This window comes from Myodes glareolus, chromosome 27 (genome assembly GCF_982192425.1).
Source record: "Myodes glareolus chromosome 27, mMyoGla1.1, whole genome shotgun sequence".
Lineage (NCBI taxonomy): Eukaryota > Metazoa > Chordata > Mammalia > Rodentia > Cricetidae > Myodes > Myodes glareolus.
In genome coordinates, this window is record NC_142052.1 from 43,418,552 (window position 1) to 43,436,934 (window position 18,383).

Consider the following 18,383-nt stretch of genomic DNA (forward strand, 5'->3'; position numbering starts at 1 on the left):
TTTAGTACTTCTGTGCTGCTCCGTCCTCTTCTGAGCATTCTGACCCAGGCAGACAGCATGTACATAGGATATGATATCAACACAAACACTATCTCTATAGTTACATGTGTGTGCACAGCTCACACACACATAAGGCAGCAGATGAACAATGTGAGGTTCGCAAATGAATAGGGAAAAAAAACAGGGATCGTTAAAAATGATGACGTCTCATAAGCAAGACAGCCTGACTCTTCAGGAGCATGTCCACAAAATACTGCTGGGTTCGGTTCTTAGGGGGGAAAAAAAAGAAAAAGCAAATATAAAAATCCAAAAATAAGAACCAATTCTTTTGTGGATAGCGTGTATCATACAGGTAGCTGGACCAGTCATGGTTTTCTCCCACAGTGCTCATACATGTACCTTTTCCCAGTTAACAAGTTTAAAAGCAACACTGTCCCCGATTTTCATTACTAGTTTTAAAAAAAAAAGACAAAATTAACCTAGGTCTTACTCTGTTTTAACATTAATAGAACAATCTAACATCTTTCTACTTTATAAACATTTTTACATCAAAATAACTAAGCATTATCACATTGCTAGTACCATTTTTAAATGAAACTATTTTACTTTAGTACACAGAACATTAATTACTACCAAGCATTAGTGGGTTTTGTACAAACAGTGCAAAGTTTATTTGAATCCATGAGTAAGCCATGGATTTGCACTGACCTTCTCTCCTCCACCGATGACGCCGGATTGAAGCTGTTGTGATGGCAGTCCGAGAGATCCTCGGCACTGTCGGGGTGACCTCCACTTTTAGGACTTTCTGACCTTCTTGAGAAGAATCAGGAGCATCAAATGGTAACGAGTTTTTCATGGCATTGGCGACCTAAAGTGATAACATCAGTCTGTACAGATTTACAACCAACATCTACTTTACCTCTTCCACAATGCATGTTCCATTATTCTGAACATCCACAAATATACAATGCAGTATAATATAAAAGCACACATGTGTCAGAAATGTTCATTTTTAATATTATATATTCATTTTGGTTTTTTTTTTCCCTTGGTGGTTTTTCGAGACAGGTGTTTCTCTGTAGCTTTGGAGCCTGTCCTGGAACTAGCTCTTGTAGACCAGGCTGTCCTCAAACTCACAGAGATCCACCTGCCTCTGCCTCCCAATTGCTGGGATTAAAGGTATGCGCCACCACCGCCTGACTGTTATCAATATTATATATTCTTTTCAGCAGGAGTGCAGAAACGTGTTCCTGTTTTATCACAGATTAAGTTCTGTGTTATTATCACATGAAAAAGCAGGAATTCTAACTTGTTTTATATCTTAGTACAAATATTAAACATTTTTATTTGGAATACTCTTTCCTTCTGAAACTCAGCAACTTCCAGGATCCAGTGTGTTACATGACTCACATTTAAAAATGAATTTTCATTTAAAAAGCCTGCTGAAAAGAATATACAATGTGGGTCTGGGTACAAGTTGAGCTGGTTGGTCCAGGCCACTGGGATGGCCCCATTCTGTAGAGGGGCAGGCGAGCTCTCTCATGCCCATGGTGAGAGATGAGGCCATCTCTCCCAATGCAGGGGCGGCTCTCTTGCTACAGTGTCCAGTGACAGCAGGGCCATTCAGCATGCCCCACGGATCTCAACAACCATTGTTCCTCTCTGTGACCCCTTGTGGCCTCACAGGCCATGGACATCATCACAGATTTTTTTTTTTTAAACAGGGTTTCTCAGTGTAGCCCTGCTATCCTGGAACTCACTCTGTAGACCAGACTGGCCTTGAATCCAGAGATCCACCAGTCTCTGCCTCCTGGGTGTTAGAATTAAAGACAGTTACCACCACTGCCCAGCTCTATAACTTTTCTATATAAAGGAAATAGTTTAGAATCTACATGTTTGTGTGGAGAGCTGTGCGGCCATCTCCTGGGACTGCCAGTGTAAGCTACGACGCTCAGCTTGGTCTCCTCTGTCCTTAGGGATTTCAGAACATTTCTCTCAACACCACCCCTGCCCTCTGCCCCGTGACAACACTGACCACATGCTTTAAGAAGCGTCAACACATGCCAGGCGGTGGTGGCGCACGCCTGTAATCCCAGCACTCGAGAGGCAGAGGCAGGTGGACCTCTGTGAGTTCCAGGCCAGCCTCCAAAGCTACAGAGAAAGCCTGCCTTGGAAAACAAAAAAAGAAGAGTCAACACACCTCCAGAACTAGGACCCAAACAAACCTCTACTCATCATGGAAAAAATATAAAAAATGACTTACCAGGAGCGGCTGCGAAAAGAGTTCTAGCTGGGCTCTATAAATGATGTCATCAAGAACTTCCTGGCCCAGGTCCCACTGTCCATTGTACCTGTGGGATGCATTATTTAGTTCTTTCTTTCTTTCTTTTTTCAAGACAGGGTTTCTCTGTTTAGCCCTGGTTATCCTGGAGCTCTCTCTGTAGGCTGGCCTCGAACTCACAGAGATCCGCCTGCCTCTGCCTCCCGAGTGATGGGATAAAAGGTGTGCCCCATCACTGCCCAGCTATTTAGTACTTTGAGTAGATATCTCTGATCTTCAGCACTTTAAAAGAAAACAGTTCCAAGTTCTACTTCTTTAGTTATAAAACAAAACTTACACTTTAAATTTCAGTGCTGAATTATCCTATATTTACTTATAACAAAATGAAGATTTCAACTCTATGCTTCAAGTAGTTTAAGTTTCTTTAAACAAATTGGATTTTATCATGTGTTGCTATTCAGAGTAATTTCTTTAAAGTACTCATGATAATCACAATGAACTATATAGAAATAATACAGATTCCATAAAGGAAATTAAGTGGCTATGTTAAATGTACCAGATATACACTGTATTAGAAAAATAAGGTAGCAGGCGTATCACGGAACAAAAGAGTCTCTGATAAAGAAGGAAAAGAAACATAAAAGCTCCCACGTGCAGAATTCATCTTCTTCCTACTCACATGGCATAGTACACGCCAGTGAGAAGCTGCACCATGAACTCGGGATCCAGCACTATCCGACCGCAGACTTCCTTCCACTGCTTCTCATTCTGCCGAGGAAAGCCGCTCACACAAACCCTGGAAGACAGTGGTTAAGAAGGATCTCCTTATTGGCTGATCATATATTTAACTCATCACCCTTCAGCCACTGATGCCTGCTAGACGCCAGACTCATGAACTGTAGAATATGCTTCAGTTTCAATTTTTAAAGCATGCCTTTATTCATAAGGCATGTACTTCACGAAGTAACAAGTTTCCCTAAACAGCTAACAATCTCCTTCACAGACGTCCTTGTCCCTATTCTCAAACATATACATACATAGCCTTGATCCATCCAAAACTGTAGTGGAGAATTACTAGACAGCACATACATCTTAAAACAGACATAGAAAAACACTGTTGCTCATGAGACCACAGTTGTTATCTACTCGCACTGGGACTGCGGCTGCTCCTTCCACGGTGGAACCACCACGAGTAACCTCAACACAGCTAGGTCTGTTCTCCACACATCAGCAGCACCTCTGTTCCCGGGTCCTGCAGACCAAGGGCTTCTGGTGCTGTGGGACAATGGTCATTTATCCTGTCATTTGTATTATTTTTAATAAAATGCTGATTAGCCAGGAGTCAGGCAGGAAGACCAGGCAGGAAGAAGAGGTGGGGCAAGAGAACAGAAGAATTCTGGGAAGAGGAAAGCTCAGTCTCCAGTCGTGATCCAGCCACAAAGGAAGCAAGATGTGACTGCCTCACCGAAAAAGATACCAAGCCACATGGCTAACATTGACAAGAATAATGGCTATTATAAGAGTTAATAGGAAGCCTGAGCTAATAGGCCAATCAGTTTATAATTAATGTAGACCTCTGTGTGATTTCTTTGGGACTGAATGACGGCCGGGAGGGACAGAAACCTCAGTCAACATTTTGGTAGCTACTTGGCAGCATGAACTGTACTTTCCTTCTTTCGTTTTGAGACAGGGTCTCACCACGTGACCTCGGCTGTCCTGGAGCTCTCTCTCTATGTAGACCAGGCTGTCCTGGAGCTCTCTCTCTCTATGTAGACCAGGCTGTCCTGGAGCTCTCTCTCTCTATGTGGTGCTGTCCTGGAGCTCTCTCTCTATGTAGTGCTGTCCTGGAGCTCTCTCTCTATGTAGACCAGGCTGTCCTGGAGCTCTCTCTCTATGTAGACCAGGCTGTCCTGGAGCTCTCTCTCTATGTGGTGCTGTCCTGGAGCTCTCTCTCTATGTAGACCAGGCTGTCCTGGAGCTCTCTCTCTCTATGTGGTGCTGTCCTGGAGCTCTCTCTCTATGTAGACCAGGCTGTCCTGGAGCTCTCTCTCTCTATGTGGTGCTGTCCTGGAGCTCTCTCTCTATGTAGACCAGGCTGTCCTGGAGCTCTCTCTCTATGTAGACCAGGCTGTCCTGGAGCTCTCTCTCTATGTAGACCAGGCTGTCCTGGAGCTCTCTCTCTCTATGTGGTGCAGGCTGTCCTGGAGCTCTCTCTCTATGTAGACCAGGCTGTCCTGGAGCTCTCTCTCTCTATGTGGTGCTGTCCTGGAGCTCTCTCTCTATGTAGACCAGGCTGTCCTGGAGCTCTCTCTCTATGTAGATCAGGCTGTCCTGGAGCTCTCTCTCTATGTAGACCAGGCTGTCCTGGAGCTCTCTCTCTATGTAGATCAGGCTGTCCTGGAGCTCTCTCTCTATGTAGACCAGGCTGTCCTGGAGCTCTCTCTCTCTATGTGGTGCTGTCCTGGAGCTCTCTCTCTATGTAGACCAGGCTGTCCTGGAGCTCTCTCTCTATGTAGTGCAGGCTGTCCTGGAGCTCTCTCTCTCTATGTGGTGCTGTCCTGGAGCTCTCTCTCTATGTAGACCAGGCTGTCCTGGAGCTCTCTCTCTCTATGTGGTGCAGGCTGTCCTGGAGCTCTCTCTCTATGTAGACCAGGCTGTCCTGGAGCTCTCTCTCTCTATGTGGTGCTGTCCTGGAGCTCTCTCTCTATGTAGACCAGGCTGTCCTGGAGCTCTCTCTCTATGTAGATCAGGCTGTCCTGGAGCTCTCTCTCTATGTAGACCAGGCTGTCCTGGAGCTCTCTCTCTATGTAGATCAGGCTGTCCTGGAGCTCTCTCTCTATGTAGACCAGGCTGTCCTGGAGCTCTCTCTCTCTATGTGGTGCTGTCCTGGAGCTCTCTCTCTATGTAGTGCAGGCTGTCCTGGAGCTCTCTCTCTATGTGGTGCAGGCTGGCCTTGAACTCACAGAGATCCACCTGCCTCTGTTGCTGAGTGCTGGGATTAAAGACTGGGATTGCTGTTCCTATAACCAAGCCTGCCCTTGAATCTTCTACATGTTGTTTATATATTAGTGTGTTCTTGTTCATTACGTTTAATTTTAACATAACAGTCTGATGCTAAATAAACTCTCTGGTCCTCTTTTAAGGATCTTGGGATGCACAGGAGGTGTTGAGAGTGGCCGTGACACCACACAGACTACGCTATCACCTCTGTAGGCATTGATAACAAAGACCGTTGAAGCTACTATTAGCCAAAATATCAAAACCCCTGCTATTTGTTTCACTGAGATGCTTTCAAAAGTTCTATCTTAATATAGTCAAATTATTGGCACATGCTTCTAATACCAGCACTGAAGAGACAGAAAGAAACCAGTGTGGGCCACCCACCCAACAGATTTGAGTTCAACCTCACCTATGAAAAAGTCTACCACTAAAACAAAAACCAGACTATTAAAGGTGAAGTTTGCTCATCTACTCCCTAGTGGACAATTATTGTGGTATTTATACTTTTATGATATTACCATCAATAGTCACACACTAGAAACAATCACCTACAGCGACTAAGAAAGATGAAAAGTTCGACTATCAGTTAAAACAAGTACAAGGTTCAGAACAAAGCCTCTGAAAGTTCTCCAGGGAACACAGACTCCACACCAGAGGTAAGACCTTGTCTACCACTAACACTGTAAGTGGGACAAAATAATGCATTAAATTTTAAAATAATCTGTAAACTGAAAGTAATTTAGACTAGACTCCTGCCAATTACTCAAACTACCGAGTGTCATTATAATCAAGAACAGGAACACAGCGTTGGGAACCTGAGCCCTTCCCACAGATCCTTCATCCCTGTGAGCTTCCCTTCCCGACATTTATGTCGTCTCTCCTTGACCCACTGAGGGTGGAGCACGTGCCTTGTTTCTCGCCAGCGCAGTGCAGTAAGGCGAAAGGGTTCACACTGTGTGTACGTTATGTATAAAAAGAACAAATCATGCTGGATGCTCTGGCTTTGAAGAAGCAAGCAGGGATGTCACAGGCTGCCCACGTTAAGAGGCCATGTGACATGAAAGTGAGGAAGGGTTCCAGCCGACCGCCAACTAGATAAAGAAGCTTGTAATCCTACAAATATAGAACAGAATTCCGACAAAAGGCATGGTAAAAATACAGCTCCTTCTGTCTTTCCAGAAAGGTGTGGTGGGCAGCACTCACCTCTGATTCCAGCACTCAGGAGGCAGAGGCAGGCAGATTTTGTGAGTTGGAGATTAGTCTGGTCTATATAGAGAGTTCAATCCAGGCCAGAACCACACAGTGAAACCCTTATCTTCAAAATGAAAACAAAATATAAAAAATTAAAAAGACCCCAAGCAGAGGCAAGCCATGCCTACATTCCTGCCTCACAAAAACTATGAAATAGTAAGTCTATGATGTTATGAGCTGTGAAAATTGTGGGAACTTATTTTTCTTTGTAAAAATTCTTTTGTCCAGGCAGTGGTGGTGCACACCTTTAATCCAAGCACTCAGGAGAGGCAGGTGGATTGCTGTGAGTTTGAGGGCAGCCTGGTCTACAGAGTGAGTTCCAGGACAGCCAGAGCTGCACAGAGAAACCCGTCTCAGAAAACAAAAAAAATCTCACGCGCCATGTGTCTCACAAGATGTTTGTGATCAGAAGACGGCTTCTAAAAACTCAGCTCTTTCCTCCACTGTTATCTGTGCCACTGGACTTCAGCAACAGCTTTCCTGCACCCAGCTCTGAAGTTTGAGTTCTGAAGACCGAACTCACATTCTGAGGGGTTCTCAGCAAGCTTTTTTTGTTTTTTGTTTTTTTTTTTTTTACCTATTTGAGCCATCTGGCTGAACCAAGAATTTGTTACGTAGCTAAAGAAAGGAATTGGATATCATCCCCACCTGCCGCTGAGACAGGGTCTCTGTGTATTCCTGGTTGTCCTGGATTACTCTGAGATCTAGGCTGGCCTCAGAGATCTGCCTACCTCTGCCTTCCAAGTGCTGGGATTAAAGGCGTGAGCCACCACTGCATAGCTAGGACTGTATATGACTTAACTCTTGGGGGGAGGAGAGGGGAACTCGGTTTTCTGAAGTCAAAAGTCGCTTGGAATATATAAGCTCAGAACTGAAATTCTGTGACACTGAACCAATTTGTATTACTTAAGTATTTTCTCTACAGTAGATATTTAAATTTCAGTCAAGCCCAACGTCTTAGAAACTGTGCAGTAACAAAGCCTGATCTGTAGCACACAGCACACTTTGTACCATCGCACAGACAACTGACACACTACCGATCTTTCCCACATCAGACAACAGCTGACAAAGTGTATAAAGGAACAGCCTATAATCCCAGTGGAGGCGGAGGCTGGAAAGTCAGGAGTTTAAGGTCATCTTGCACTGTATGAGGCCACGTTTTAAACAAAAATGTGTGAGAGAAAGATTGGCATTCTTAACATGATTCACATAAACCGTGCATCCAGGGAGCAATCTGGGGCACTGATAAACAATCCTAGACTTAGTGGACGTGACCCGCTCCTTGTTCAGCTAGGCAACATTCTATTGAATGTTAAAATAATCTTTTTATTTTAAAATGTGTATATGTGTGTGTAACTGTTTTGTCTGCACGTGTGTATCTGTGTGTAACTGTTTTGTCTGCACGTGTGCATTTGTGTGTAACTGTTTTGTCTGCACGTGTGTATCTGTGTGTAACTGTTTTGTCTGCACGTGTGCATCTGTGTGTAACTGTTTTGTCTGCACGTGTGTATCTGTGTGTAACTGTTCTGTTTGCACGTGTGTATCTGTGTATAACTGTTTTGTCTGCACGTGTACATCTGTGTGTAACTGTTTTGTCTGCACGTGTATGTGCATGCATGTAAGTGTTTTGTCTGCACGTGTGCATCTGTGTGTAACTGTTTTGTCTGCATGTGTTTATCTGTGTGTTTTGTCTGCACGTGTATGTGCACGTATGTCAGTGCGGTACCAGTGTTCTGAAGAGGACACCGAGACGTGTGGACTGGGTAAGCAGAGCTGCAGGCCACTGTGTAGAGGATGGGGAGGGAACTCGCCCTATGCAAATGAAGCCAGGGCTCTACCTCCTGAGCCAGCCACCTCTCCAGACCCTTAAAATAATTCTCATTCCTGAGAACGTAAGCTCCAGGAATTTTACCTACTCTTGTACCAGACGTCAAAGAGCCGGGCAGACAGGGTCCCGCCCACTGTCCTCACCTGGAGCCCATCTGACACAGGGACTGGTAGGACGAGGCCGGCATGTACACAATAGCTGAGTTATAGCACAGCATGAGGAAGCTCAGGACCTCGAACCTAGAAAAACAACAACAGAAAACCACACTTATTTCGATCAGCAACAATAGTAAATGATTTACTTACTAAATGGTTTTAACATGCCTTAATGTACATCTTCATGATTTCTTCCTAATCAGGTTACTACAGGAACCTCCTCTACAGCTGTTTTTATTCTTATTATGAAGCATAGCCCTTGCTGTCATCAATATTTTCTTTTTTCTTTAGTTTCTTTTTAAATTTATTTACTTGGTTTTTTTGTTTTTTTTTTTTTGTACATTGGTATTTTGCCTGCATGTATGTCTGTGTGAAGGTATCAGGTTCCCCGGAACAGGAGTTACAGACAGATGTGAGTTGCCATGCGTGTACTGGGAATTGAACCCCAGTCCTCTGGAAGAGCAGTCAGTGCTCTTAACTGCTGAGCAACCTCTCCAGTCCTGCGGCACATATCTGACTGGCTATACTAACCTTGTTTAACAGAGTTTGCTGAACTACCCCATAAGCAGAAAACTTCCCCCAAGCAGCAGAAGTCATTTACAGTACAGAGGGGAGGGGAAGAATCTGGTTACGGATGACACACGGTGACACTACAAGGGTGCTGCCCGGCCTGCGGTAGCACCCAAGATGAGGAGGCCGTAATGACGCTGTGTGAGCAAGAGACAGCTTTCTCCACGGACAAGCTCCCAAATTAAGCTGTCCAATCCCAGTGGGCAGGCCTGGATATGTGGATTATATATACACGGGCATATACACACACACATACGTATGTGTGTACAAATAACAATAATAATGAGCGATTAAGAACTTGGGATGTGGGACACGGAACAGCTGGGGAGGTGGGAGGAGAAGTGGGGCCGGAGTACTGATACATGAAGTTTACAAAAAGTTTGAGTAGTTCTTATTTTCAGATTTTAATGTGTGCCTTCTTTGGAGGTCAGGCCCAAGTCTATAGCAGAAACTCATTTATGTTTCACATGTTTCACATGCACACAGACCGAAGGTCACTTCACACAACGTTCTGCTGCCCCGCCACACAGACTGTGTGCAGATTGTCCGCCTGTGCCACCGTGCTGCGCCCACCTGGTTTCAGACTTGGGACTCCCAGACAAGGGTGCTCAGCTTGTATATAATCCATTCCACAGGACAAAATTCACCACTGTTGCTGGGTAGTTTTTTTGTTTGTTTGTTTTGTTTTTGTTTTTTTCGAGACAGGGTTTCTCTGTAGCTTTGGAGCCTGTGCTGGAACTAGCTCTTGTAGACCAGGCTGGCTTTGAACTCACATAGATCCGTCTGTCTCTGCCTCCCAAATGCTGAGATTAATGGCGTGCGCCTCCACCGCCCAGTGCTTTGTAGTTTTTATTTTTTATTTTTTTACATTTATTTATTACATAGTGAGAAAAAATTATTTTAGATGTATTTTGTGTGTGGAAATGTTTTGCCAACATGTATGTATGTGGATCCTTGGAAGCAAGAGAAAGATGTCAGATCCCCTGGAACCGAGTTGCAGATGGTTGTGAGCTGCCATGTGGGTGCTGGGACTGAACCTAGGTCCTCTGGGAGAGCAGCCAGCGGTTACCCCGAGCCATCCCACCCTGCCCCACTCTGCAGTTTGACCATTACCGGTTTTGCGCAGTGAAGGTCTCTCTCTGAGGATGAAGTTCACTGTAAACAACCCTGATGAGATCATGCTGACATAATGCCCCTTCTGTCAAAGCCATGGATCCAATTGTTGAGGGCTACAAAAAATAAGGTATAGCATGAGATAATGTCTCCGTAAAAAACTTGTATCATGTAATCGTATTTAATTCTGTTTAAATAAAATGAAGTTTGAAATATTTTTTTTCTATTCAATGACGTTTTATGCTTTATTTTGGAAATTATATAAAGACACAAAATTTGAAATATATCACTCCATTTTTTAAAATATTATGGAGTTACTCTGCATTTAAGAAAAAGAAAAGCTGCTAAAACACTTAGGTTTGAAAGAAATACATTCATATTTGTTTTGTACTCCAGAACACACAATACAACTACTTATACAAAATAAACAGGGAACCCTGCCTGCTCTTTGGACTGGAGAGGGAGAGGGAATGGGAGGGGGAGGGAGGAGGAGGGAAACGGGAGGAGGTAGAAATTTTTAATAAAAAAAATAAAATAAAAAAAAACAGTTTCTAAAAACTTAAAAAAAACCTCTTTAATATTTATGAAATTGACTTCAATTTTCTCATGTCGGACTTATTGTCACTACTATTCATTTTCTTTCATAACACAATACAAATAACTTAATTAAAATCTACTACTCAGAAACATTATTATTCTATGTTAAAATGAATCTTGGTTGAATAGGAAATATACTATCTCTTTTTTGGTTTTTCAAGACAGGGTTTCTCTGTAGCTTTGGAGCCTGTCCTGGAACTAGCTCTTGTAGACCAGGCTGGCCTCAAACTCACAGAGATCCGCCTGCCTCTGCCTCATGAGTGCTGGGGTTAAAGGCATGCGCCACCACTGCCCGGCTGAGACAAACTATTTCTAACACAATACAAAGTCTCAGGGGAATTAATTTTAAAAATTAATAGCTTCATTGAGTCACAAAATGGAATAATGTGTGTTGAAAATAGAATATGATTTTTTGGATAAACTTTTTAAATGCTCACAATCTGACACACGGCAAATTTGATTCATAACACATTTTCTTATTGGATGTTACTAAAGAAAGCTCAGCTTGACATCAACATTTACCAATATAATCATGCGTGTGCTCACAGTCTTCACGGAATAAACATTAGCAAAACAAATACATTGTCAAAGAGCTAGAATGTGCATTAGATTTCTTTATACTAAAAAAATAACGAAGCATCATCATCCTTCTGAGTAATTACTTTCCTAAAGAAAAATAAGAATAAATCAATCTAACAAAGATCACCAGTAAACAATATGGAAAAAACAATTCTTTGAAAACTCATTTCAAAAACTGATTTAAAAAGATGAAAAAGAGCCGGTGGTGGTGGCGCATGCCTTTAATCCCAGCACTCAGGAGGCAGAGACAGGCGGATCTCTGTGAGTTCTAGGACAGCTAGGGCTGTTTCACAGAGAAACCCTGACTCAGAAAACAAAACAAAACGAAAAGTTGAAAATGACCCTGAGAGGGAAAACACAGGAACAAACAAGAACTAGAGGAGATGTTTCCACTAAGCACTAACTCCCTGGACACAAGTCTGACACCACACAGAGCTACCCTAAAAAATGTGCTCCACGTGGGCAGGAGAGGTGGCCCAGTGGTTAGAGCACTGACTGCTCTTCCAGAGGACCTGGGTTCAATTCCCAGCAACCACAGGGCAGCTCACAACTGTCAGTAATTCCAAGATCTGACACCCTCACACAGACAGACACACAGACAAAACACCAATATACATAAAAGTAAAAATTTACTCCACCAAAATTAGTTAATTAATCTAATGTGAGTGCGCACATACGGAAGACAGAAGGCAAGTTGTGAGTCAGTTCTCTCCTTAAACTGTACAAGTCCAGGGAACAAACTCAGGTGTCAGGTTTGGTGACAAGTCATCTGCCGGCCCCTTACCTGCCTTCCTGCCTCCCTCCTTCCTTTCATTAAATGTGTATGAGCGTTTTGCCTGTGTGTAGGTCTGTGTATCAGATGCATACCTGGTACCCATGGAGGCCAGAAGAGGGTGTCAGAGAACCTGGAACTGGACTTACAGGTGGTTGTGACCTACCATGTGGGTGTTGGGAATTGAATATGGGTCCTCTGGAGGAACAGTCAGTGTTCTTAACCACCGAGCCATCTGAGCTCACAAGCAAAAGGAGAGGACTATGTAATTAGGGACCTGACATGGCGGTGTAAGCATTTTGCTTGGAAGACAGGAGCAGGTTTAAGAGTGTGAGATCATCCCTGACAACCTGGTGGGTTTGGAGCCAGCCTGGGCTACCAAAGATCATATTTCAAAATCAGAGACAAAACAAAAAAGTACTCACAATCTTCACCTCTGAAAAGATAGTCTTTCACCTCCCTCTCAACACCACGTGAACATGCCAGGCCCCAGCACTACTTACCTCGTGGTATATGGAGGGCTTGGACAAGGAGGGGATGGTGAAAGACAGCACTTTATTGTTTCCGTCCTTATCCGCAATTTCCTGCAGCAAATGTGCAAAACAACAGAACATTAAGTCTGTAGCAAAATAAATAACAGTTACTTTCTTAACTAACAGAATAGACTACTGGTAACTGCAGGGGAGTTTTAGAAACAACAGCACATGAAAATAGTATTACCCTATCACACCCTTTCAAATTTATTAGCAAACCAGTATATGTCTGTGGCAGCTGTTACCCACAGAGATATTGAGCACAAATTACACTACATAATATCCAACATGCCAGCAAAGGCAAGAAGCAGGCACATGCAGAACAGGAAGGTTAAAAGTGATTAGATTCTAGAGGGCAAAATACTGATCAGATCTTTTAGTAGAAATATAGGTGATCGAACATAAATAAAACCAAGAGATGCACACTTACTGAAATAACACATTATTATAACATAATAAATTGTTTGCCGGCTTTACTGAGTGATAACTGACAGAATTTACATATATTTCTAGTGCATGTGAAGTTTTGATACATTTACATTGTGAATGATTACAATGTACATTGTTTATGATTGCCATAGGCAAACTTATTCAAATATCAGTACAGCAGTTACCATTTTCATGGTGAAAACATCTTAAGAATGAATACTGATTAAAAGAAATTTATAGTAACTCAGAATAAACTACCAAACTGTAATGAGTTCCATGTTGACAATATTAGTATAAATGGTTAAGAAATAAGACTTATATTTAGATAATTTCTACTGAATTGTGCAAATTCTTTTGCGTTCTTGTTTGAGACAAGGTTTCACTCAGTAGCCTAGGGTGCCCTGGAACACACAGACTTCAAGTCTGCACCTCAGTTTACTGCGTAGTGCGGTCAGAAATATGAGCCGCTGTACCTGCCCCCTCCCCAAAGGGCCTCACTGTACTACAGCAGCCTGACTTGGTTCGGAGTTCAGGCTGGCCTGGAACTCAGAAGCTCGCCTTCGACTCCCAAGCTGGGATTAAGGTATGAGTCACCACGTCCGTTCTTTTCTGTGATTTTAAAAGTTTTTCCAGACTGGGTTTCTCTGGGTAGCCCTAGCTGTCCTGGAACTCGCTCTGTAGACCACGCTGACCTCGAACTCACTGAGATCTGTCTGCCTCTGCTTCCAAAGAGCTAGGATAAAAGGATCACCACCACCTGGACTTTTTTTATTTTTATTTATTTATTTATTTTAAATAAGAAACACTTGTAGCCAGGCAAGTTCCAGGACAGTCAGGTTAGACAGAAAGCAGTCTGGAAACAAACAGATGCTCTTCCCTGCTAGTCCTCAGGCGTCAGTCCTTCCCTCCAGACACCAGCAGGGGGAGCTGCTGCTGCATCTCACCCCTCTGCCTTGTCTGCTCTAAGTAATACGCAGCTGGCATGGAACCCACACAGACGCCACCACTGGACCCCACGGTAGAGGACAATCTAAGTCAGAGAACAGACAGACACGGTGCTGCAAACCTGTAGCCTGGGGCTTGGGCTCACCAGAAGCTAACAGGTCAGAGTCAGATACAAAACCTTGAAGCCAGACTAGAATACTTGAGATCCTGTCTCCAAAAACAGACACTTTTAAGTTTTTGAGGTCCCATTTAAAAACAGATCTACGACAAGATTTAGCCATACCACTCTTGGGAGACACCTGCTCACCCATGCTCACTGCTGCTCTATTCATAATATTCATTAATTACAAACAGCCTAGATGTCAATTGACTACGGAATGGATAATGAAATCAGGATATCTACCCAATGGGTTATTATTCAACTGTTAAGAAAAATGAAATTATGAAATCTTCACCACCACTACATCCAACTTCTTAGTATGTAATAAAATTCGCAAAACTTTCATCTGCCTTCCCTGTGAATGCCTATTAAAGAAATCTGAACTCTTTCACATTAAAAAATATTTTCTGGCTGGATGTGGTAGCACACACTTTTAATCCCAGCACTCGGGAGCAAGAAGTCTCTGTGAGTTCACGGCCAGTCGCATCTGCATACTGAGCTCCAGGCTGGCTAGGGTTACACGAGGAGACAGAAAAGGTTTCCAGCTGGCACAGTGGTACTTGTCTGCAATCCCAGCCTTTAGGAGGCTGAGGCAAAAATAAGCCTAAGATCAAGTGAAGAGTTCAAGGCCAGTCTGTACTACACACTGCACCTGAAACTCACCCAAGCTACACGGGGAGAAACAGAAACAAAAGCCCAACATCTTGTGTGTTCTGTGCTTTCCATCTGCATGGACACAACTGGATTTCCCTTAGTTACGCTCATCTGGTCACTGTGCTGGCTACTGTTAAGTCATTTGGGAAGAAGTCCCCATCAGACTGGCCAGTGAGAAAACACTTGGGGTGTTTTCTTGACCAGTGACTGATGTGGGAGCGCCAGTCCAGCCCTTCCTAGGTGATTCACCCTTGGGCAGTGGTCCTCACACAGTACGGAAGCAGGCTGAGTGAGCCCTGAGGAGCAAACCAGTAAGCAGCATGCTCCACGGCTGCTTCTTCAGTTCCAGCCTCCAGCTTCCTGCCCTGACAGCTCTGGATGACGGACTACAAGACGCTGTAAGGTGAAACAGACCCTCTCCTCCTCAGCACAGCAACAGAAACCCTGACTAAGACAATTCCATCTTTCCTAAGGAAAGCTGTAGTAACTTTAGCCAATACTTTAATTTCTCATATTCTTTTCTATACCAACTCTGCACTGCCAGCCACCTATGACCACGTCTTCTCGTAGAGAAGTTTCCCTAAAGCAGGTAGCTCATTTCAGTATTCAACTTGATCCTTAGAAAAAGGTATTCATAAACACTGGTCCAAAAAATGCTTTGAAGTAAATCATCTGATCTAACAATGTTATCAATTATAACTTCATCAAATTTATAAAAAAACATTTCTAACAAATGTTTATTATATTCAACACAAAAATTATCCAACAGACATTTCAATTTGTTTTTCTCTAAACAATCTTCAAATATTTCAGAAGATTTCAACAATATTTCAAATTTCCTAAATGACTACTTTCCACTCACCAGATTGTAAATCCCCAGGAGAAGAGCTTCAATGCAGCCGTTACTCTGCCTCTCTCTGCTGACTGTAAGGCGCAAATAAACCCACATCAGCTCCGGCAGGAACTGCAGTGTGAACCTCTTGAGCCGGACCTCGGAGCTACGATAGAGCTCAAACAGCTGGTGGCAGACCGGCTCCAGGAGCTAAAGGGAAACAGAGAAGCATTATTTCCATGGTTTGAGCTGTAACTATGTTTCTAAAAAAGCCAAATGTACCTTTATAGTATTTAAAAAATAAATTCTTCTTAAAATTAATTCCTCCAGGTATGAGCTAATTCAAAAAGGTCTTAATAGACTACATATTAAACTGGCCAAACTTCAAACTAATTACTTTAGTACCAAATAATATCACTGTACTTTTGATGTAGTAGGCTACTAAATTTATTAGATAGTCTGTTTGCCACATATTTACTTTTGCTGAGTTCCACTGTCTGCTCTGACTGAGCCCTTCTAGCCTATATTTTCTGATTTTTACACTTATGTATGTAAGCATGTATGAGTGGTGCACTGCAATGCCACGGCACACGTATGGAGAACAACTCTGTGGGTCCAGTTCTTGCCTCCCGCCACGTGAGTTCTAGGATCCACCTCAGCTGTGGCAAGGGTTTCATCGAGAGTCATCTCACTGGCTCATCTTCCATTTTAAGAAATTTCTTCTTAACTAAAATAGCTTCAAATTTTAAGTAAAGCCATGACTTAGATTATATATCACTTATTAGATGAGATTTTATAAACACATGATATGGGCATCTAAAATTCTGGCTGATATATTTTAAATACACACGGGAAAGAAGAAAAGACTTAAGACCTCACTAATCACACCTATGGGCAAAGGTCCTGCTGCACAGCGCGAGGACAGAGTTCAGGTGCCCAGCGCTGAGATGAAAACTGAAGCCAGCATGGCATGCGGGGCAGGCAGATTCCCCAGGGCTTACGGGCCACACAGCCCAGCTATGACAGCAAGTTCTACATTCAGTGAAAGGCCCTATCTCAGGAGATGGGAGAGTGCTAGATGCCAGTGCTCACACACACTCACGCACACGCACACACACACACGCACGCACACATGCACGCACACACACATGTACACATACACACACATACGCATGCACACATACACACCCACGCACGCACGCACACATGCACACCCACACACATGCACGCACACTCACACACACATTCACACGCACACATACACGCACACTCACGCACACACACACACACGTACACTCACACATACACACAATTCTGAAAGGGAACAAGTACATATATAAATATGCTTTTCAATGCTTACTTGGCTAATTATTCTTATATTGCTACATGAAATGAGAGACCTCAAGATGATAAAAACTAAATAAAATGAGCAATTCCACTCACTGCCAATTTAAAATGGTTCTACTCCTGCTAACCACAGACTGTATATACCTGACTGACTTTCAACTACATATTAAAGACTGAGTAGAAACTATTTTTTTTTTTAAGTTCTTCAAGACAGGGTTTCACTGTGTGGCCCTGGCTATCCTGGAACTCACTTTGTCGACCAGGCTGATCTCAAACTTTCAGCGATCCGCCTACCTCTGCCTCCCAAGTGCTGGGATTATGCAGAAGATGATGTCAAAGAAAATATAAAATGAACAGATTTAATGCAATGCCCATCAAAATCCCAGCAAAATTCTTCAAAGACCTCAAAAGAACTGTACTCAACTTCATATGGAAGAGCAAAAATCCCAGGATAGCCAAACAATCCTGTACAATAAAAGAACTTCTGGAGGCATCACAATCCCTGACTTCAAACTCTACCACAGAGCTACAGTACTGAAAACAGCCTGGTATTGGCATAAGAACAGACAGGAGGACCAATGGAACCGAATAGAAGACCTGGATATCAATCCACACATCTTCGAACACCTGATTTTTGACAAAAAAGCAAAAAATATCAAATGGAAAAAAGAAAGCATATTTAACAAGTGGTGCTGGCATAACTGGATATCAACATGTAGAAGAATGAAAATAGACTCATATCTATCACCATGCACAAAACTCAGGTCCAAATGTATCAAAGACCTCAACATCAAGCCAGCCACACCAAACCTTATAGAAGAGAAAGTGGGAAGTACACTCGAACGCATTGGCACTGGAGACCACTTCCTAAATATAATCCCAGCAGCACAGACACTGAGAGAAATAAAATTAATAAATGAGACCTCCTGAAACTGAAAAGCTTCTGTGAAGCAAAGGACATGGTCAACAAGACAAAACGACAGCCTACAGAATGGGAAAAGATTTTTACTAACCCCACATCAGAAAGAGGTCTGATCTCCAAAATATACAAAGAACTCAAGAAATTGGTCACCAAAAAGAACACATAATCCAATAAAAAAAATGGAGTACAGACCTAAACAGAGAACTCTCAATAGAGGAATCTAAAATGGCTGAAAAACACTTAAGGAAATGTTCTACATCCTTAGTCATCAGAGAAATGCAAATCAAAACAACTCTGAGATTCTATCTTATACCTGTAAGAATGTCCAAGATCAAAAACACTGATGACAACTTATGCTGGAGAGGTTGTGGGGTAAAGGGAACACTTCTGCATTGCTGGTAGGAAAGGTACAGCC

The 18,383-nt window shown here is 42.9% G+C and overlaps 1 protein-coding gene across 4 annotated transcripts in view; it reads right to left on the reverse strand.

Moving 5' to 3' along the window:
• Nucleotides 1-18,383, reverse strand: part of Hycc2 (hyccin PI4KA lipid kinase complex subunit 2) — a 53,197-nt gene that overhangs the window by 13,033 nt on the left and 21,781 nt on the right. For all 4 annotated transcript variants that reach the window (XM_048428756.3, XM_048428754.3, XM_048428755.3 and 1 more), the window contains 7 exons: nucleotides 15,730-15,909; nucleotides 12,650-12,730; nucleotides 10,199-10,314; nucleotides 8,504-8,599; nucleotides 2,961-3,077; nucleotides 2,264-2,351; nucleotides 709-868 (listed from right to left, as the gene is read on the reverse strand). In XM_048428756.3, the coding sequence (XP_048284713.1) occupies nucleotides 709-868; nucleotides 2,264-2,351; nucleotides 2,961-3,077; nucleotides 8,504-8,599; nucleotides 10,199-10,314; nucleotides 12,650-12,730; nucleotides 15,730-15,909 (838 nt within the window). The remainder of the gene's footprint in view (nucleotides 1-708; nucleotides 869-2,263; nucleotides 2,352-2,960; nucleotides 3,078-8,503; nucleotides 8,600-10,198; nucleotides 10,315-12,649; nucleotides 12,731-15,729; nucleotides 15,910-18,383) is intronic.